Below are 22,410 nucleotides of genomic sequence, written 5' to 3'. Positions count from 1 at the left end.
AAGAATAAATAAAGTTTTTTTTCAATACATACACAAATTTTTAGTTGTAAACAACCACAATGTACCACAATAGGAATTATTTTTATTTCAATGGACTATTCTGATTTGATGATACATTTTAAGTCATTTTTTCATTCAAAAACACATTTGTAGTTGTAGACAACCACAATGTACCCCACTCGGCATTGTTATTATTTTTTTGGACTATTCAGATTGTATTATATTGGGTCAAAAAATAAAAATAAGTAATTTATTAATACATACACACATTTTTAGTTGTAAACAACCACAATGTACCCCACTAGGCATTATTTTTATTTCAATGGACTATTCTGATTTGATGATATTGACATTTTAAGTAATTTTTTCCATGTATAAACACATTTGTAGGTGTAGGCGACAACATTTCCCATTAGTCAGTATTCCATTGTTTTTATTATATTGACGAGTCTGCTTGGATGACATTGGTTAAAAACATATTTTCCATTTTTAAACAAAATGTTCCTTTTATTTTTTTTGATGCACTGGTTAAATGGGACGATAACTTTTCAACATATATAGTTGCTACAACTATCAATAAATCAATCAACCAAAGTTTATTTATATAGCCCTAAATCACGAGTGTCTCAAAGGGCTGCACAAGCCACAATGAGGCATAAGCGGAAATTACCATCTATATTTTTCCAAAATGTTTAGGAAATACATGATATATTTTCGAGTTTTATTTGATCACCACATACATATTAGGCACCTAATTAATTAGGGTTGAGTTATATAATTAATACAATTCATATTTAGCACTTACTAATACTTTTTCCCATATACGGCATGAGTCAGATAAGAAGAGCTGGTTAAAAAAAAGATTCTAGTTGAAAGAATAACATAGAGAAGTCAATAAAGATGTAAGGAAATAGTGTTATATTTACGACTGGGCGTTGGAGAGTGGCGCTGTCCGCGGTGCTGAACTTCACACAACGTCAGGAAAAAGGATATGGCCACTCGATGATGCGCCGTGCATATCTCCTGATGATGTTGTCTTCTGCAAATATAAACAGCGACCTGTTGACAGTCAGACAGTTCTGCCGGTGCGGCACAGGGTTGTACAGAGCCATAGTCCTGGCCCTCTGCGCCTTGGCTTGCTTCATGGACGCCGTCAGCGCACCGGCAACATCGCCACCGGCAGCTGCCGTCGCCGGGTCCTGAGCGTCAACGCCTCGCTCCACGTCCCCATCCCCGGAGTCCACGGTGCTGGGGGCGGACTCGTCTCCGAAGCGAGCCATTCTACATAGACAGGTGAGAGGAACAATTGTCCAAAAAAAAGTCACTCCATAGCAAACTCCTCGTCTAAAAAGCAACTTTTCATCAGGAGCTTTTAGTCCTCGTTCACCAGCCGCCGGAAGTCCTTGCAAACTTCACGCGCCCTCCCCCCCTCTCCGTGCGCGCATACATGCACGCAGCGATGTGTTGTCACCTGCAGCACTGCTGAGGGAGGAGGAGAAGTAGTCAGGCAGCCAGGAGAGCTAACACATTAAGCATTAACCCTCCCACAACATCATCTCCATTAAAGGAGGAAGTGTACGGAGGAGGATAGGGCGGTGGGGGTATCTACTGTATGTGGTTACCATGCATTTAGGAGTTTTAAAGCTAAAACATGTCATATTGTGTTGTGTATGAAAAGCAAAAAAACAAAAAAACTAGCAGAAACTATTCAATAAATGAGCATAGATTACAATCAGCTATACAGCTATATAATACAGATATTATAATAGAAAATATTGATTAAATAAATTATAATTATTTATGATTTGTATTCTATCTATGCATTTTTATTTAAAAAAATATGTTGCTTATAATTATATAATTATATATATATATATATATATATATATATATATATATATATATATATATATATATGTGTGTATGTATATATATATAAATATACATATATATATATATGAATGTATATATATATATATATGTATGTATATATATATAAATATATAAGTATGTGTATATATATACACATATATACGTATATACAGTATATACATATACATACATACATATATACATATATATATATACACATATATACGTATGTATATACATACATATGTATATATATATATATATATATATATATATACATACAGTATATACATACATATATGTATATACACACATATATGTACATATATACATACATATATACATATATATATATATATATATACATATATACATACATATATATATATATATATATACTTATATATATACAGTATATATATATTACGTGTTTCATAATTTAAAAAAAATCATATAATGTATGAATATACAATATATTCTGAATAATGCCACATTAATGTAAAATAATGGTGCACTTCTTACTGAAAAATAGAAAGAAAAACGGGAAAAAAACAAGTGAGTATCCCAAAAAATAATATTGCACTATTAATGTACTTTTCATTGGAAAACTATAAAAAAAAACAAAAAAAAACTTTTTGAATATTTGTTTTTCTATTATATATTTAAAATATAAACAAAATTCAAACAGATTAGTAAAGCATTAATTTAAGAAGGAAACTGTTATAAATAATAGAAAAGAAACCCAACAAAATCTAAAGAATAATAACTTAAAAAATATTTGTAATATAAAGTAAAAAAAATAAGTAAAAATGCAATCAAATAAGATCTATCAATGCTATTTAACAAAACTGCAAAAAAGGCACACATTTACGGCATGTTATTTGTAAAATGATTTGTCCTGCAAATTAAAAAATAGACAATAAAAGCAAATGAGGCACCTAAAAAACAACTTCATTTAAAGTAATTATAAAATAATAGGATGCACTTTAAAAATATTTAAAAAGTAGGCCATTGTGCTAATATGGGAGCAAAATTCAGGCGTAAAAATAGAGCGTGAAATAGATCTTAGGGCTGCTCCCTTTTTTTGTCGAGGAGAAGAAGAAAGACGGGTCTTTTTCGCCAAGCTGGGTGCTACAAGTGAGACCTCATTAGGCAACTGCTCGCTCCATCTGCTTCCGCTGCCGCTGCACACCCATCCTCCCGGCAGCATTCAAAAATATACTCTTAAAGATGACCATGTACACCGCACCCTTCAAAAAATGCAAGTACAAGTCGAGAATAGCATCGTTTGTAGTTTACTAAACAAAGCAAGCTAAATAAGGGCCGTGAGACGCAAGTAGGGAAAGTGTGCAGATGGGCATCATTTGAGGGCTCAGACGGGGGGGATTGTGAAGGCGGCCAAGACAGAGTGACAAATGTATGCTTGGCAAACAAGTGCAGATCTGGGAGGAGGAGAGTAAAACATGATTAAGTTTCCAAGTGAGTTGCAAAAAATAATTAAGACAGAATAGTCGTACATTAGCATCTCATGATGTACTCTTACACAAGACACACCACTATACACAGCCAAAGGAAAATGTTTGTCCATCCCTCCAAACAACATCTTTCTTTCTGCTCCTCTCTCTCCCTACAGTATCTCCTACTGTCTCTGTCTGTTGTTTCCATAGCGACATGGCTCTCTCCAATTCCATGCTCCCGTTCTTTTTATTTCTGCCAACAAAAGCCACAATAGCGCTTCCTACAGAAATATGCACACACACACACGTTCACGTGCATGCACACACCAACGCTGGACGACTTTTGAGAGCGCAACGACACGTCTGCTCAGCGGCGCAGTGTAACTTGTCGACAAAAGAGCCACATGCAACTATCGCAGGTCACTAGTTCAGTCCAAAACTTTGGAGCAGCCAACATTTTTGCAGCATCCATCCATCCATCCATCCATTTTCTACCGCTTATTCCCTTCGGGGTTGTGGGGGGTGCTGGAGCCTATCTCAGCTACAATCGGGCGGAAGGCGGGGTACACCCTGGACAAGTCGCCACCTCATCGCAGGGCCAACACAGATAGACAGACAACATTCACACTCACATTCACACACTAGGGACCATTTAGTGTTGCCAATCAACCTATCCCCAGGTGCATGTCTTTGGAGGTGGGAGGAAGCCGGAGTACCCGGAGGGAACCCACACTGTCACGGGGAGAACATGCAAACTCCACACAGAAAGATCCCGAGGCCGGGATTGAACTCACGATTACTCAGGACCTTCGTATTGTGAGGCAGACGCACTAACCCCTCTTCCACCGTGCCAGTGTTTCACATGTATTTGTTTATTTCATGTGGACCGCCACGAATAACATTGAGGTTGTCTTCAGGAATTCAAATCACACAGAAACACACATGGTTGTATATTTGCTATTTTGTTATTGTTACGGCGGGGTCGCATGTTAATGCGAGGATCATTCCCCCAAGATGCAGACGGAACTCCGGAAGCAGCATGCAGGTAGAACAATGATTGTTTTTTTCATAAATCAGGCAAAATCCAAAAATACAGGAAAGTGTGCCAATAGCACAGGTAGCTATGGAAAAGCTAACGGTAAAGCTTAGCATGGAAAAGCTAACGCGAAAGCTTAGCATGGAAAACAAGCAAATGGCGAAGCTTAGCTCATAAATCAAACGGTATACACACGTAACTTGTTGCATGGAACAAACAAGACAGCCAGACTGAGTGGGGCGAAAGGCAGGAATAAATCGCTCTCTGATTATTGCCCAGGAGCAGGTGAGCGTCCCGAACACTAATCAGAGGCAGGTGGAAATAATCAGCACCCATGGCAACTAAGAAACACAAACCCAGGGGTACTGAAAACAAAACTAAGGGAGTCAAACTAAAATAAAACATGATCCAGGCAATGAATGGATCATGACAGTTATACAGTATTTTATTGAAATGTAGCTGGAGATACTTTTCATTGCATATTGATGTATCTGGGCTCAATTAGTTTGCTCTGCTTTTATATTGGGTGTTGGAAAGTGCCACCAACTGCCGTAAAAGGGGCTATGTTAAGTTTTTGAAAATTCAGCAAGGCATTGAAGCAACAGCTTTTCTGACCAACATGTCTGAATGTATCTGATCGCTTTAATGAGGTCTTTGTGATAACGTAATCTTTATCATTTTTGACATTCTTGTCATTGATCATCAGAAGGAAAAGTGAAAATAAATACTGTAATTGTTTTATACTGTGGATTGGCATCAGCCTGTTGTTATTGGTGTAAGATGTAGGAACAGCGGATTGAAGGAAATCACGCGTCAGAAACTTTATGCCCTACCGATGAAACGGCAAAGGAAGGTTAGTTTCCGTTTGATCGTCCATAACTTATCGAGTTATGTTGCTAATTAACAAACTAACCAACAGAAAAACTCTGGTGATAGCATAACCTCCTGGCGGAAGGAAATATGACATTAGGAGGCCTTTGATGCAACTTCCTGTGCGCACAGGAAGAGGCCATGACATTACAGTACACTACACAACACACACACACACACACACACACACACACACGAGTACAGGAACGGGCTAAAGTGGGCTATACTTGTGCACAGCATTTATATAATTGAGAATAGGCTTTGGGCCAAAGTTGACTCAAGTGTTTGAGTGTTTTATTTTATTTTTTCCACTCTCAGGCTCTCTGTTACCTAGCAACGGATATCCGCTTCTACCAACATTATGTTTGTTTCCACCAGCGACTGCCACTTGAAGCTTCCAACCATGATGTAGAACTGTAGTATGTATCGGAATAGGTATGAGATATAATGATAAAATATGAAGGAAATCTTCCATACATTTCTAACAATGTCCGTATTATTTGAGTTGGATTAAAAGCATTATTATTATTTATATGATTGTATTATTTTTTGTATTATTATTCAACCATCCATCCTTCCGTTTATCCAAAGCGGATAGAATAAAATAAAATATCTATACTATGTCAGACCCACTCGACATCCATTGCTTTCGGTCTCCCCTAGAGGGGGGGGGGGGGGGGGGGGGTACCCACATATGCGGTCCTCTCCAAGATTTCTCATAGTCATTCACATCGACGTCCCACTGGGGTGAGTTTTTCCTTGCCCTTATGTGGGCTTTGTACCGAGGATGTCGTTGTGGCTTGTGCAGCCCTTTGAGACACTTGTGATTTAGGGCTATATAAATAAACATTGATTGATTGATTGATTGATTTGCATGGGATTAATATTATTATTCATTATAATTATTATTGTCATTATTACATTATTAATATACAAATAGTATTGTTAGAATCGATTCTCATTTTTAAAAATCGTTTTTATCTTTCAAATTTATTTATTTATTTTATTTTATTTTTTAATTAATCAATCCAACAAAACAATACACAGCAATACCATAACAATGCAATCCAATTCCAAAACCAAACCCAACCCAGCAACACTCAGAACTGCAATAAACAGAGCAATTGAGAGGAGACACAAACACGACACAGAACAATCCAAAAGTAGTGAAACAAAAATGAATATTATCAACAACAGTATCAATATTAGTTACAATTTCAACATAGCAGTGATTAAAAATCCCTCATTGACATTATCATTAGACATGTATATATATAAAAAAAAGAACAATAGTGTCACAGTGGCTTACACTTGCATCACATCTCATAAGCTTGACAACACACTGTGTCCAATATTTTCACAAAGATAAAATAAGTCATATTTTTAGTTCATTTAATAGTTAAAACAAGTTTACATTATTGCAATCAGTTGATAAAACATTGTCCTTTACAATGATAAAAGCTTTTTACAAAAATCTACTACTCTGCTTCATGTCAGCAGACTGGGGTAGATCTTGCTGAAATCCTATGTATTGAATGAATAGAGAATCCTTTTGAATCGGGAAAAAAATCGTTTTTGAATCGAGAATCGTGTTGAATTGAAAAAAAAAAAATCGATTTTGAATCGAATCGTGACCCCAAGAACCGATATTGAATCGAATCGTGGGACACCCAAAGATTCACAGCCCTAATATATATATCTATATATATATCATTTTGAAATAAATACATTTAATTTAAATGAATGAATTGATTAAATAAATTGAGAAAATATAAATAATGTTAGTTGGAATATTCAATGAGGGATTATTACTACAAAATAATAAGAATAAGTTACAATACACAAACATAATAATTAAATTACAATTTCTCAATCTAATTTTTTTAAACAAGCCTGCGTTATTTCTATATACAAACATATTGTTTTGGTATTTACTATGATGTTTTTTCCTAAATTTCCAGGAAATTGACAATAGTCATTCATTGAAAATTCCCCCAAAGTATATGTTATTTTAAGAAAGTTACCCAAATTACCCAAAATGTTCTAATCCTTTGCAAGCTCAAATAATACATTTTTAGACGAAATGAAAGAAGGTTTCAACTCTTAATGCATCCTGCACCGCTTTCCTGCTGCTCTCCTATGATTCCCTAGCATCCCCTAATGGACAAATAACTGCAATACATCGGAAATAGTGCAGCCTGCTCCATCCTTTTTACCTTCTCAATGTGTTCTGTTCTATGATTGCCCGTGCAGTAAACGCCCGAGGGTTGCAAACAAAATGAGCAACAAGAGAGAACGACACTGACAGTACAATACACATGATGTGGAGTGGGCGTTGGAGGTCCAGAGACAGAGGAAGGAGAATGTGAGGGGCTGGTTATGTGCTGGGTTTAGGGGTGTCAGGCTGATGGAGTACTACCACTCCATGTTCAAGTGTTGGAAAGCAGCTAATCACTGCACCCTCAGCGAGGTCATTAATGGGGCTGCAGTCCTAAACAGCAATGTTATACACATATACACACACACACACACACACACACACACACACACACACACACACACACACACACACACAAACAAACATAAACACACAATATAAAATAAAAGTCAAAGCGGAGATTAGAAGGATGCAAGTAGTGGAGCTGAATGGGTGATTCATGAGTGGAACAATGCATCTCAACAAAAGAAGGCTGCAAATATTGCTTCCATGCAGGGCGGCAACAGAACACATGTACATCCTGTCATGGTGACTCACTCACATCCATTCTATGGCTGTAATGACTTTAAACGAATAGAGCGAGGAGAAGGAAATAAGACTGTGATGAACATGCAAGAAAACATTTGCATCACCGGACTCATTTGGGATCCTTCAAAAAAGACCCCAAAAAAGCTCAGTGGTCAAAGCTCAAGATAAAAGGCTTGAAACACAACCAGTCATCATGTAGCCAATAAGAACATCTCCATCTTAATTATAGTTCACACCATGAATCCCTCTCCTCCATAAAACTAAATTACATTTTTTCTTTTGCTATGTTTTCTTGTGATACCACCACTAAAGGGTACCAATAATGGTAAAGACAAAGGTGTAATGGCGACCGTAGAACCAGAAATGGGACTTATCGTGACGTATGAAAAAGCACACTCATGCTTATCTGTCCTGGCTACTCAGTACAATATGGCTAAAGAGATAATAACACATTTTGCTCTTATTAACAGCGGTTGGCTTATGTTTACGCTTGTTTGTTTGTATTTGTTTATTTGAAGGACAATGGGCAGTTACATTAAGAAGATGGCTGCAACAGCTTTAGCACCATGCTAATTTCCATCTGTAGTCCTTTTATGGCGCATTTAACATCCATCCATTCATCCATTTTCTACCGCTTGTCCCTTTCCGGGTTGTGGGGGGTGCTGGAGCCTCCACAATTAAAAATTACACAGGATTTGAAAATACACAACAATATTAAAATGACATAATGATAAGCAATTTAAAATACAAGTACAATACATAGAGGGTATGTGAGTTGTAGCGGAGATAAACTAGTGAAATGTTACTTTTAAAATTTCCTGCAGAGTTGATACATTTTTTATGATGGTGACAGCTTGACCCTGGAACTGATTACAGTTATCATTAGAAGTCCTAGTATGCTACACTACAATAACTACTGAAAGAGAAATGGTCCAAAATACATTTAAGATATTAATGCTCACACTAAATTATCCTCAGAATAATATAGTGAGACGTCTGAAACATTTTGCACTAATTTATGTCCATCAAGTGACATATTTTAGCATCATGAAGTCGGGAAATATTAGCTTACAGGGGCATAGCACCAAATTGTTGGCTCTTATACACACAACTCCTAAAGGGCCTTCATCCCATCCCAATGCTGCATAAGAATAACAATACATTCTTATTACTATGATTAAATCATTATTAGTGCATCTCCTGGGAATTAAGATTCCCCTGTTTTTGAAAACTAGTGACGACTCTATCCCTAACTTTAATTAAAGGTATTTGAATGCACCAGAAAGTGATACAAAAGTGAAACTTGCACATAACTTTCACCTATGCTGCCACATATAGATTTATGATGTTTTGTACCCATATTACATTTTTAAATGGCAGGAAAAAAATCTTCAAAATTGATAAAAACCCAGTCCGGGCTGCTCTGCTGCTCATTTACACCCCATTTCGATGCCCCTGTCCGCTTTATTAACAATCCTGTCAATTGTGTGGACATTCCTTCCCTCCCCTTTTGGCTTTTTTCTATGAGGGGTCACTTCAATCATTGTGACTCAGTTTGCACACCAGACATCCTTTCTGACGCAACACTGACTGGAAATTGAAGCATGTATCGTTAAATAGGGATTTGATCATTGATTAATCACATCTTGGAGCAATGGAGGCAACATGGAGTGCACTACTTGGCTATAACCAGCAGAGGCGCTGCTGATTCGACTTAACTAGTTTGCTGTCTAAAGAAGTTTGAGTGTTTTTCCAACTTACTCCCACTCCTTCCTGCGAGCTTGCGGCGTACTCTGGATTTTATGGGCCTGGTGAGCCATGATGATGTCCTTCTGCTCCACCAGTCCTCCGCGCCGCCGATGTGCTCCATGTCCCGGGCTCGGAGACCCCGAACCTCGATCTGAATCCTCTCCGCATGGCAAGTCAAAGCTGGCGGCTCGAGCGGGAAGCTCCAGGAACTCGCCGTGAGGGACCTGCAAGGAGCAGGAGCGCACACCCTGCGCTAGGCCGGTGCGGGCGGCCGGGACGGGCTTCCTCCAGGCCTCGGGTTCGGGGAGGGACAGGGAGGACTGAACCCGCTGTTGTCCGCCGCCTGGACCGCAGATGGACGGAGTGTGGAGGGAGACGGAAAGGGACTGGTCTGAACTGGTGAACATGTCTATACTTGCTTAGAGTCCACCATTTCACGACAATGCTGCACTGTGGACAGAAAATACATTTATATTAATTTTCTAGATTAATAATTCTAAAGGCCTACAATATGTAATTAATGCTACCAAATAATACATTGCAAAAGAAGAAAATCATCACTCCAGGAATCGGAATCGGATCGAATTGTTAGGTGCCCAAAGATTTTTGTATTAGATTGTTATTCGATATTTTGCTCAGTACATATTGACTTACATTCAGTAGCGGTTCTTGATATAAGCCAAATAGGCAATGGTCCAGGACAACATTTTTAATGCAGGGGTCTCAAACTTGTGGCCCGCGACACCATATTTTGTGGCCCCCATCTTAATATGAAAGTTCAAGGTTAGTGCGGCCCCCAAGTTTTATATGAATGGCACTTTACAGAGTTTTGTGTGGAGCTGAACGAACATACCAATCACGGTGGGGTATATATATAGCTCTCAGGGGCTGGACATCGACCGCGCTTGATGCAAGCAGCGAAACATTTCTCAATGAGTGAAAGTGACAGCAGCGTTGCCATGGAGAGTCTGGCTGCCCGCCTTATTTCTATTGGGCCTTGCGTTCACAACACTTCCAAAAAAAAGTTTTTAAAGTTGCTGCCCAGCGAGACATTATACCAGTGGTGTGCCGTCACGGCCAGCAAGGCCTTCTCTGCTGGCCTAACATAACCAGAAATCATGACCATAATTAAAGATAAAAGTAATTTTTTATTTACTTTCCCTAAATATCTAAAAGTATTCATATTCTCTTTATGTCATATTATGCTCTTTCCATTGCTGTTGTTTTTAGATTAGAGTTTGTATCCAATCATAATTCAGCTAGCTTATGTTGCCATGCTGTATGAAATCTGCCCGAGGCCTTCAGAATCAACAATGCAGGCGTATATGCACGGCAAGGGAATGGACACATACAGTTGATAGATAAGTGCGAAAGCCAATCAGATCATGACAGAACCTACTCAGTGGCCTAGTGGTTAGAGTGTCCGCCCTGAAATCGGTAGGTTGTGAGTTCAGTTCCGGCCGAGTCATACCAAAGACTATAAAAATAGGACCCAATGCCTCCCTGCTTGGCACTCAGCATCAAGGGTTGGAATTGGGGGTTAAATCACCAAAATTATTCCCGGGCGCGGCCACAGCTGCTGCTCACTGCTCCCCTTACCTCCCAGGGGGTGGTCAAGGGTGATGGGTCAAATGCAGAGAATAATTTCACCACACCTAGTGTGTGTGTGTGTGTGACAATCATTGGTACTTAAACTTTAACTTTAACATGAGTTGTTGTAAGTAAGGCCTTCTAGCTGGCCTTACGCTGTGATTGGATACTCACTTGGGAGTCCCAAGTGAGTATCCAATCACAAGTTGCGAAAACAGGAAGTGGCACCGGAGCCATATGAGCCATAGTAAGCCACAGAAAACTCGCCAGTACTCACAAAGAAGGAGAGCAACATGTTGATTAGGTGGCAGATATACATTTGCAAGGCCATTTCCAAGAAGGATATTTAAAGAGAAACTACATCTTGTGAGACGATGAAATGGGGAAAAGCCCGCCATTTCTACTCGAATCAACCGACTATGAGGGGCTATACGGCGTTGAATGGGTGCTACAAATTGTGAGTTAAAATATTTTATTTCTTTATTTTTTCACGTTTAATATGTTTATTGCAATTTAAATTTTGACAGTACCACATAAGATGTGTTTTAATTGCTGATGCGGCTTTATTGATTTTTAAATGCGCCAGAAAATAACCCGTTTTGTACACTGTTGTAGTGCGTAAATTTGTTTCTGTATAGTATTTCTGCAGCAACGGTAATGTGGTGACATCAATTATGGTATTTTGAGAGGTAATCATTGAAGTCGGACATCACTGAAGGCCTAGGTGGGAAACACACGGCCCGCCACTGCAATATACGTACTGTATATATGTGTCTCTCTGACAAAATAAATTAAAGTGATGCGTATGCGGTGGGATAAAAGAAAAGTAAGGAACTCAATGTAGCCTAATGTAGTCTGCAGTCACATAGCGACACCTGTCCGTCGGCATTAACAGTCCCCAGTAACCCAGACCAATTATAGGGTCGCACCGTTTTTTGACGGTCATTATTTTATATTTGCATCGCCTCACACGATGAACACTACAGTACATATATTTCTATATGATGTCATTTTTTGTTTGTTTCTATGACTATGTTTAAAACAACAACAGCAGCACGGCAGTCGCCTTTTTGCGCCCGCTTTCCCGTTACCCATTTGCAAATGCCATGGTTTTCATGTCATCATGAAAGACATGTACATAGAGCGAGACTGCTACAGGGTTATTATTCGCATGCTGCTGTTGGAAAAAGAAACGGAAATGACGCATATTGCGGAAATTACGTTCTCAATGCGTTGGCTAAACACGACAGTGACACCAAGTGGAATTAAAATATTCTCAACAGCCACAAACATTTTTTTTTTTCTTCTTGTTTTCTTATTCTGTGTTAAAAAACAAAAATAAAGATCTATGAGAAGATTGTATTTTTTTTAATCAAAGCTTTTCTTGTGGAATACCTGATGCGGCCCAGCCTCACCCAGACTCTGCCTCCAGTGGCCCCCAGGTAAATTGAGTTTGAAACCCCTGCTTTAAAGGGTGCCGTAATGATGAGGGGGAATAAATGTGTATTGTAACGACCTGCCTGTGATAAATGTTACTGTACAGCCTTGGGATGGGTGTGAATGCACCTCTCCACATGTGTGCTCATGGTGGAGAATAGAGCTGATCCCTGCTGTTGGCATGTTGGAATCAGGGCTGAAAGGGAGCCTCGCTCAGGGCACCAATGAAGCTAAATTGAATTGGTTGTAGCATACACAAGCATGCACACAATTTATTAAAGTGGGTACCACATGCTTATTTTTTTCTGTATCTCACTCAAAAAAAGCTAGAAAACCTAGATTTAAATAATTACTGTAATTTTTTAAATGTATGTTTTGCTTCTCCTTTAGGTTTGCTGTGTGTTTGTGTGTGACGCCACCACATAAGGAAAAATGTGGTGATAACTAAGGGCGTCCTGATCTGATACAGCAGTCCTGTTGCGTTTTTACTTTTGCAAAGCTGGACAGCCAGTTAACATCCAAAAGTCCTCCAATAAAGCACATGAGCTTGGTATTTTCTTGTGGTTGTTTCTTGAAGTCTTTTGCAAAAAGTAATCATGGTAGACTAAAGGCTACCATGAGCTGCAGCTACACATAACTAAGCACACAATAGCACCCAAGCTAGTTAGACATATGTAACACGTGTCCTCAGCTGAACAATATTCCATTCTAAAACATTTGTCAGTATAAACCAGTTTATTACTTAAATATACAGTAAAGTTTCCAAGGCAGAAGCGTATAAGTATCCAGTAACAAACGTGTCCGCATCCTTGAACATACTGCGCCATTAGCTTAACTTAATGAATTATTGTGGCCACAAAGTGTCGCCCTAGAAAAAAAATTATATTTCATTTCAACTTAAAGACAGCTTAAGTCTATTCCAGACAGTCACTAATAAATAGGTTAGTGTTTTTTTTATATATATCATTGTTCTCGGTTTGAGTCATTTCAAGCGATCAAGCCTTTTCTAACTTTCCACATTAAAAAGTAATAAAAGTATGCATGATTTGTGCTGATATCATATCGGGAAATGTTGGTATCGGCCAATACTCAAGGCTCCAATATTGGTATCGCATTGGAAGTGACAAAGTATTATCCGGACACCCCTGATGATAACCATAGAACATGACAGTCAGTCCTGGCTGCTCAATACAATATGGCGAAAGCGGTGACAGCAAAAAAGTGAGCTGCAATTAGTATTTAAGTGAATAAGCTCACCTTCTAGGCACACACAATTATCTCCCTTTGTTCATTAAAGGTGAGTACCAACATTTTGTTAACTTCTTTTTAAGCCAAAACATTTGAAGAACATTGACTGTACAATTAATAAAGGTTAAAGTTGGAGATAATTTGATGCTGGAACAGGTTAATTCTCATTCCGCTGCTTTTTATATAGGATAAATAATTTCTTAGCGGGTCCACTGTACATTGAAATCATATACAGTACAGGCCAAAAGTTTGGACACACCCACTCATTCAATGCGTTGTCTTTGGAGTTATGTACTTAACAAAAAAAGGCGAAATAAATGAAAACATGTTTTATATTCTAGTTTCTTCAAAATAGCCACCCTTTTGCTCTGATTACTGCTTTGCACACTCTTGGCATTCTCTCGATGAGCTTCAAGCACACCTGTGAAGTGGAAACCATTTCAGGTGACTACCTCTTGAAGATCGAGAGAATGCCAAGAGTGTGCAAAGCAGTAATCAGAGCAAAGGGTGGCTATTTTGAAGAAACTAGAATCTATACAATGTAAATCGTCATGAAAATAAAGAAAACACATTGAATGAGAAGGCGTGTCCAAACTTTTGGCCTGTACTGTATATGGATAAAGCAAAGACCTTAGAAATAAGTAGTAGACCTTTTCTGATAGCTCTGATGAAAGCATAAATGGGCAGTTTAAGTCTTTCTTCTGAAGGTTCTGGATTGTATTGACTTTATGCCAAACAAAAATCAAACATGAACCAGTGGTTGCTGCATGTGTGTAGAGTGTGAGGCAGTCAAATATGTGGGTGTGGAAAGGAGCAAAGGCTGTAAAAGCAGCAGGTTTCAGGTCGAGCCAATATAGTCACAGTCAGCGACACACCAAACGAGCTTGTGTCGCCACCGAGCCGAGGCTGAAAGGAGGATGAGGATGAGGATGAGTGAGTGTGGGAGAGGCGAGGCAAAGGCACAACAGTGACTCACTCATCAGGACCTGAACTATTAGAGTTGTGAGCAGAAAAAGAGCCGAGAGGTCATTGGATTAACAAGGGCGCCTTATGACGGACACTTAAATGACAGCAACTTTAAATAGATATAATAAAAAAAGTATTAAATATTATAATTTAAAAATAATAAATACATATTATGCAATATAATGATGTATCCTATTAATATATTTTAATAAAAAAATAAGTGGGTCACTGATCAAATAAAATACAGAACAAAACAAAAACTAATTATAAAGGTTTGCACAGGGATGCAATATGGGTCAATTATAACATAAAAAAATTACAAAAAGTTACAAATAAAACAAAATTAAATGTTTGCATAGGTATGCTAATTTGATTTGAAAAAATCCAATGTTTGCAAAGGGATGTGAATTGGGTAAATCATAAAAAATCTCATATTTGCAAAAAATAAAAAAATGCTTGAAAAAAGGGCTGCAAATAAAATGTTTGAATAGGTATAAAAAACATAAAATCTAATATTTGCATAGAATTAAAAAAAAATGCTTAAAAATGCTAGCAATATAATATTTGCACCTGTATGCTCATTGGGAAAATCTAATAAAATCCAGTGTTTGCAAACGGATTCTAATTGGGTAAATAAAGTAGACCCTACTAGAATAGACAATGCTTGAAAAATGCACTGTAGTGTGTTACTTAGGTTTCTGATAAAAGAAAATATTTGCACGTTGATTCCTCTTATAGTTATTGAATAAATAACAAAATAAAATGTGTGCATATGCTTCATTTATTAATATTGAAATACATTAATTGACGTTTACAAGTAGTGATACAGTGGAATGTGTCCACAAATCAAATGGGTTATGTAAACACTGCCAGAATAACACACACTAGTATGAATGCTGCCATCCATTTGGCTTTAAATAGCCCCAATGCTTCACAATTCAGTAATAATTTCCCTATTTAGGACCAGCTGATTAGGACCCTGCCTGTTGGCTTCAAATCAACCACGAGAGCGCATGAATACAAAAAAAATCACATTGGCAGTCACACATAAAACAAAGATACATGCACTTTTACCTCCACTAGACGCTTTTAGTCCTCCATGGAGTCCGACGCAGACCCTCCCTGCCCGCTCCACAGAAGTTGGGAAGGATGCTGAGGATTATGCGTGGATTCCTTTAGTGATGAATCCTGCCGAGAAGGTGGGGGGCTATAAATACCGCGGGTGGATGGCAGCCAGAGCAGCGATCCACGCACGCAGGAGCGTAAACACGAGTGAAGCGTGGCGATAACGCGAGCCCACCTCCCCTAAAATGTGTCACGCGCACGGGCACGCACACATGCCCTGGTATGAGTCACTTTGTGCGTGCTTCTCCTCTGCGAAGATTTGTCAATAATTGTTTTCAATCATAACCAACGAAGGGAGGATCGGATCGCAGATCAGCTGAGTGCAACAGGTTCAATGAAGACTCACGCAGTCGCCACTAGATGGTGGACTGAAGACACTTCTTGGCCATTGCAGCTTCGGTCCGGAGGTCCACATCACAGATTAAAGCCAGGCATAAAACATGTAATATTAATAGCACGTATTAATCAAGCATTGCATAGGACAGCAACAAGTGCTGTCGTTCAGCAATTATAACTACATTCAGTCCAGGCCAAACGTTTGGACACACCTTCTCATTCAATGCGTTTTCTTTATTTCCATAACTATTTACATTGTAGATTGTCACTGAAGGCATCAAAACTGTGAATTAACACATGTGGAGTTATGTAATTAACAAAAAAATTGGTGAAATAACTGAAAACAAGTTTTATATTCTACAAACCCCGTTTCCATATGAGTTGGGAAATTGTGTTAGATGTAAATATAAATGGAATACAATGATTTGCAAATCATTTTCAACCCATATTCAGTTGAATATGCTACAAAGACAACATATTTGATGTTCAAACTGATAAACTTTTTTTTTTTTTGCAAATAATCATTAACTTTAGAATTTGATGCTAGCAACACATGACAAAGAAGTTGGGAAAGGTGGCAATAAATACTGATAAAGTTGAGGAATGCTCATCAAACACTTATTTGGAACATCCCACAGGTGAACAGGCAAATTGGGAACAGGTGGGTGCCATGATTGGGTATAAAAGTAGATTCCATGAAATGCTCAGTCATTCACAAACAAGGATGGGGCGAGGGTCACCACTTTGTCAACAAATGCGTGAGCAAATTGTTGAACAGTTTAAGAAAAACCTTTCTCAACCAGCTATTGCAAGGAATTTAGGGATTTCACCATCTACGGTCCGTAATATCATCAAAGGGTTCAGAGAATCTGGAGAAATCAGTGCACGTAAGCAGCTAAGCCCGTGACCTTCGATCCCTCAGGCTGTACTGCATCAACAAGCGACATCAGTGTGTAAAGGATATCACCACATGGGCTCAGGAACACTTCAGAAACCCACTGTCAGTAACTACAGTTGGTCGCTACATCTGTAAGTGCAAGTTAAAACTCTCCTATGCAAGGCGAAAACCGTTTATCAACAACACCCAGAAACGCCGTCGGCTACGCTGGGCCTGAGCTCGTCTAAGATGGACTGATACAAAGTGGAAAAGTGTTCTGTGGTCTGACGAGTCCACATTTCAAATTGTTTTTGGAATCTGTGGACGTCGTGTCCTCCGGACCAAAGAGGAAAAGAACTATCCGGATTGTTATAGGCGCAAAGTTGAAAAGCCAGCGTCTGTGATCGTATGGGGGTGTATTAGTGCCCAAGACATGGGTAACTTACACATCTGTGAAGGCGCCATTAATGCTGAAAGGTACATACAGGCTTTGGAGCAACATATGTCGCCATCCAAGCAACGTTACCATGGACGCCCCTGCTTATTTCAGCAAGACAATGCCAGGCCACGTGTGACATTAATGTGGCTTCATATTCAAAGAGTGCGGGTACTAGACTGGCCTGCCTGTAGTCCAGACCTGTCTCCCATTGAAAATGTGTGTCGCATTATGAAGCCTAAAATACCACAACGGAGACCCCCGGACTGTTGAACAACTTAAGCTGTACATCAAGCAAGAATGGGAAAGAATTCCACCTGAGAAGCTTAAAAAATGTCTCTCCTCAGTTCCCAAACGTTTACTGAGCGTTGTTAAAAGGAAAGGCCATGTAACACAGTGGTGAACATGCCCTTTCCCAACTACTTTGGCACGTGTTGCAGCCATGAAATTCTAAGTTAATTATTATTTGCAAAAAAAAAATAAAGTTTATGAGTTTGAACATCAAATATCTTGTCTTTGTAGTGCATTCAATTGAATATGGGTTGAAATGGATTCGCAAATCATTGTATTCCGTTTATATTTACATCTAACACAATTTCCCAACTCATATGGAAACGGGGTTTGTAGTTTCTTTAATATCGCCATCCTTTGCTCTGATTACTGCTTTGCACACTCTTGGCATTCTCTCGATGAGCTTCAAGAGGTAGTCACCTGAAATGGTTTCCACTTCACAGGTGTGCTCGAAGCTCATCGAGAGAATGCCAAGAGTGTGCAAAGCAGTAATCAGAGCAAAGGGTGGCTATTTTGAAAAAACTAGAATATAAAATGTTTTCAGTTATTTCACCTTTTTTTTGTTAAGTACATAACTCACACATTCATGGTTTTGATGCCTTCAGCGACAAACTACAATCTACATGAAAATAAAGAAAACACATTGAATGAGGAGAAGGTATGTACAAACTTTTGGCCTGTACTGTATTCCAGATTGCAAATTTGCCCTCGAAATCCTTGCCGTTGGTCAACTTGCAGAAAATAAATCCAATGTTTAATTTCTATGTGTTACTAAAATGTTACCAAAATCAATATAAACAAGACAGAGCTGAACTGAATACCATATTTTTCGGAGTATAAGTCGCACCGGAGTATAAGGCACACCTGCAGAAAATGCATAATAAAGAAGGAAAAAAACATATATAAGTCGCACTAGAGCCCGACCAAACTATGAAAAAAACTGCGACTTATAGTCCGAAAAATACGGTAAGTGAATTGTTTCACCCAAAAGAAACATAACCACTTGACTGTCTGAGATTATTAGTTTCAGCAGATTTATCATAGCAGCATGCCATCTATTTAATACAGGGGTCCGCAAACTACGGCCCACGGGCCAGATACGGCCCATCAGCGTCCAAAATCCGGCCTGCGGGTAGTCCCGAGTACAATTTTTTATTTATTTTAATTATAATTGTTTTAATCTGTCCTTTCTAGGCCATCCATCAATCCATTTTCTACTGCTTGTTACTCTTGGGGTCTCCTAGCCGCTCAGGCAAATCATATTGCCTAAAAATGCATTTTCCCATCGATAACGTGACGTCATCACGCTCGCGCCGCAGTGAATTAGTGCACGAGGGGAAAAAAATGACGAAATGGTTGGGGAAACGTAAAATAGGCTCCGAGTGTAGAGTTTTTAAACATCAGTGGATATATTACTTTTTTTGTTCGGTGTAAGGAAAAGGTAGTTTGTCCCCGGGTCAAAAAGTTTAGCATGTGATGGAGCGCACATAGCAGGCTTTGTCCTCCCATAGCCTGACCACATGAAAGCCAAGCAGCTCACGTCCACTTTTTCTGTGACTACAACCAAGCTGTAATTGACCACACAGTTAATTAAAAGGTCACCTGTGTTCCTCTTAACTACTGCAGTTATTCCCCAAGCAGACATGATGATGATGATGATGATGATGAACCATCTCCTGACGTGCAGACACTGAATAAAGATGTCACACTTCTCCAAATGTAGTCGTGGGGGTTCACTCTTATCTCAGTCAAAAAGCTTGGATGTGGTTTTGCCTTCATTGAGGTCTGGGAAAATAAATAATGAATGAACATGCAAAGTACACATCAGCATGGTCTTACAGCTGTGCAGCAAGTACATCTTGATCAACTTGATGTTTATATCTTACAAAAGGGTACTTCAAGCATACCTCGTGGGTTATAGTGGAGAGTTAAATCTGGTCTTGTCTTACTGTTGGCCGTGCTGATCAGGCAGGTGTGACATCGTAATGTGACTTGAGGAAACAAGTGCGGAAGAATTAGTCGACCCTGCTTCTAAATGCACTGCATTGACAGAAGCTAAGAATAACTAACATCAGCATTTGTGCAAATAAAGGCCTCCTGGTACTCTCTGCAGTTGAGTAACTAAACGCCACAATTTGGGGAAACTTTGGTTAAACAAAGGGCCTGATAAACCAGTTTAATCATCAAGAATCAGTTTATTTCCATATTCTAAAATGCAAAGGACATAACAGGATTTGAGAATAAATCCAAAAGGTTGAGTGCACAAAAATGTTTCACTGCAAGCGATTATGTACAAGAATGAAGTCAACAAAACCTTTACAGGATTCAACATTTAGAGTCAACTTTTTTGTTTCTTTTTTCACTCAGTGACATAGACTAGGCTGGACTCATTTGTACTAAGAGGTTTGTTTTTTAGTTAAAACATCACAATGATTCATTTACAATACAATGAACTCTGCAGTTCACTTTAAGTGCATTAAGGTCTGCTTTATGCTCAGATTTGGAAGCTTAGTATCCGATAATACTTCTGGAGGTGGCGTCTATTAGTTGCACAAGGCAGCAGAAACAATGTCGCCACTCTTGGGTTTACCCAAAAATGCTTCCGATACATGGGTGAGCAATTTGATTGTACCATCATTAGCGTCAACGTTAATTAGTGCGTCGCATCAACATTGGGAATTGGTATGTTCATCATGTTTTGTACAGTGTATTTTTAATCACAGCAAACCAGTTTTCTGGATCACTTTGAATGCATGAACGTGAGACTTTTCCGAACCAAAGAAAAGGAGAAAATATGATGTAAGCAGGTGACCAGGTGTTCAGATTTAGTGCACAATCCACAAAAACATAGTGAGCCATGATGACTATTTATACATCACAATAAAAGTAACTCACCCAGTGCTGGTTTAGTTCCAAGTTCCAGTGGGAATGATCCCTCTCTCTCTCTCTCTCTCTCTCAGTCTGTCATTGGGTTTATGTGGCTACAGGATACGACGGAGCTGAAAGCTAGCACTGAGCTCGACACTATGCGTGCTACAGAGGAGAAGCCAAAAACACCCACTAACAGTGTAAATAAATCATACCCAATATAAACCATTCTCAGAGCACAGAGAAGTTTAGATACATGACTTTACACCGCGTGTTTCCCTTTCTCTTCACACCTTCGGAGGGGAAGAACAAAAGTGCTCCTGTCAAACTTGTAAAAAAATAATTTATACACACGACCCGGGTCAGTTGTAAAATTGTTGACTTCTTATTGGGGCGATTCTTCCCAATCCATGTGGAACTGGCCGCCATCGTCGCCTTTCGGCTGGATTAGTTGTCATTTGCTAAATGGGAGGCAGGCGGGAAGAATGACGGTGGAACAAGCCGGCCCCGCGAGAGGTTCTGCCACTTCTCCCTCCAACTCTGTCCATGTTGCTTTCTCTGGGCTGTAGCAGATTGTTGACGACTTATAGGCCCCCTGGGGTAAAAGAAAATGCGGTCATTCCTTCCCTTCCTGTTGGTGCTACTTGAGTTTCTCGCTGTCAAATGGAATACGTCAGACAATACCATGCTCCAGCTGTAGCCCCCCACAAGGAAGATGCTGTCATCCAGGACGGCGCAGCCTGGACCACTGCGACCCTCCAGGATGGGCGTCTGGAGGATGCTCCACTGGTCGGCTTTGGGGTCGTAACACTCCACGAGCATAACGTCTAAATGAGAGAAACCTGTGAGCGGGAAAGAGAAGTACGCGCTCGTCAATTTTCTTAAGATGGCGCCCCCTATGGGTTGTGGTCAGAAAGCTTTGGCAGACGTACTAGCATACATGTAATAAAGATGTCCCACAGTTGTATAACCATTACACAAATGGCTTTTGCACCATTAGTTGCTAAGTCTCGCCTGTGCCACTGCAAAGATGTCCTGATTGATGGTGGCCATGTTTTACAGCCAACCTTGCTACAATTATACAGACGTGTGCTTGGCGGTCTCCTAAAGGTGTGTACCAGATGTTGTGGTGATTCAACTAAACACCAAGTTTAATAGCAGAGCCAACCTGTGGTGTATTTGTCAGCACAGGCAACATTATAGGGGTGCATGTTTGTCTAATTTTCACCCATTTGTGCACAACATACAGTACAGGCCAAAAGTTTGGACACACCTTCTCATTCAATGCGTTTTCTTTATTTTCATGACTATTTACATTGTAGATTGTCACTGAAGGCATCAAAACTATGAATGAACACATGTGGAGTTACAGTATGTACTTAACAAAAAAAGGTGAAATAACTGAAAACATGTTTTATATTCTAGTTTCTTCAAAATAGCCACCCTTTTCTCTGATTACTTTTTTGTACACTCTTGGCATTCTCTCGATGAGCTCCAAGCACACCT

General features: G+C 39.2%; 2 protein-coding genes across 3 annotated transcripts in view; both read right to left on the bottom strand.

Moving 5' to 3' along the window:
- Nucleotides 1–977: 977 nt before the first annotated feature.
- On the bottom strand, nucleotides 978–16,152 carry LOC140679588 (uncharacterized). The gene is made up of 3 exons (XM_072915258.1): nucleotides 16,046–16,152; nucleotides 9,743–10,180; nucleotides 978–1,281 (listed from the first exon to the last, which is right to left on the bottom strand). The coding sequence occupies exons 2-3, from the start codon at nucleotides 10,135–10,137 to the stop codon at nucleotides 978–980; spliced, it is 699 nt and encodes a 232-aa protein (XP_072771359.1). The 5' UTR covers nucleotides 10,138–10,180; nucleotides 16,046–16,152.
- A 4,806-nt stretch (nucleotides 16,153–20,958) lies between these two features.
- The window catches only part of klhl14 (kelch-like family member 14), an 81,891-nt gene continuing 80,439 nt past the window's right edge, over nucleotides 20,959–22,410 (bottom strand). For both annotated transcript variants that reach the window (XM_061979339.2, XM_061979340.2), the window contains 2 exons: nucleotides 21,589–21,746; nucleotides 20,959–21,499 (listed from right to left, as the gene is read on the bottom strand). In XM_061979339.2, the coding sequence (XP_061835323.2) occupies nucleotides 21,359–21,499; nucleotides 21,589–21,746 (299 nt within the window). In that variant the 3' untranslated portion in view covers nucleotides 20,959–21,358. The remainder of the gene's footprint in view (nucleotides 21,500–21,588; nucleotides 21,747–22,410) is intronic.

The sequence above is a fragment of the Nerophis lumbriciformis genome, linkage group LG19 (genome assembly GCF_033978685.3).
Source record: "Nerophis lumbriciformis linkage group LG19, RoL_Nlum_v2.1, whole genome shotgun sequence".
NCBI lineage: Eukaryota > Metazoa > Chordata > Actinopteri > Syngnathiformes > Syngnathidae > Nerophis > Nerophis lumbriciformis.
This window is presented reverse-complemented; position numbering and strand designations above follow the sequence as displayed.

Coding starts and splice junctions, on each gene's coding strand:
- LOC140679588 (XM_072915258.1), bottom strand. CDS start 10,137: ATGTTCACCAGTTCAGACCAGTCCCTTTCCGTCTCCCTCCACACTCCG. Junction 1,282..9,742: donor GCTCGCAGGAAGGAGTGGGA/GTAAGTTGGAAA, acceptor CTGTCTATGTAG/AATGGCTCGCTTCGGAGACG.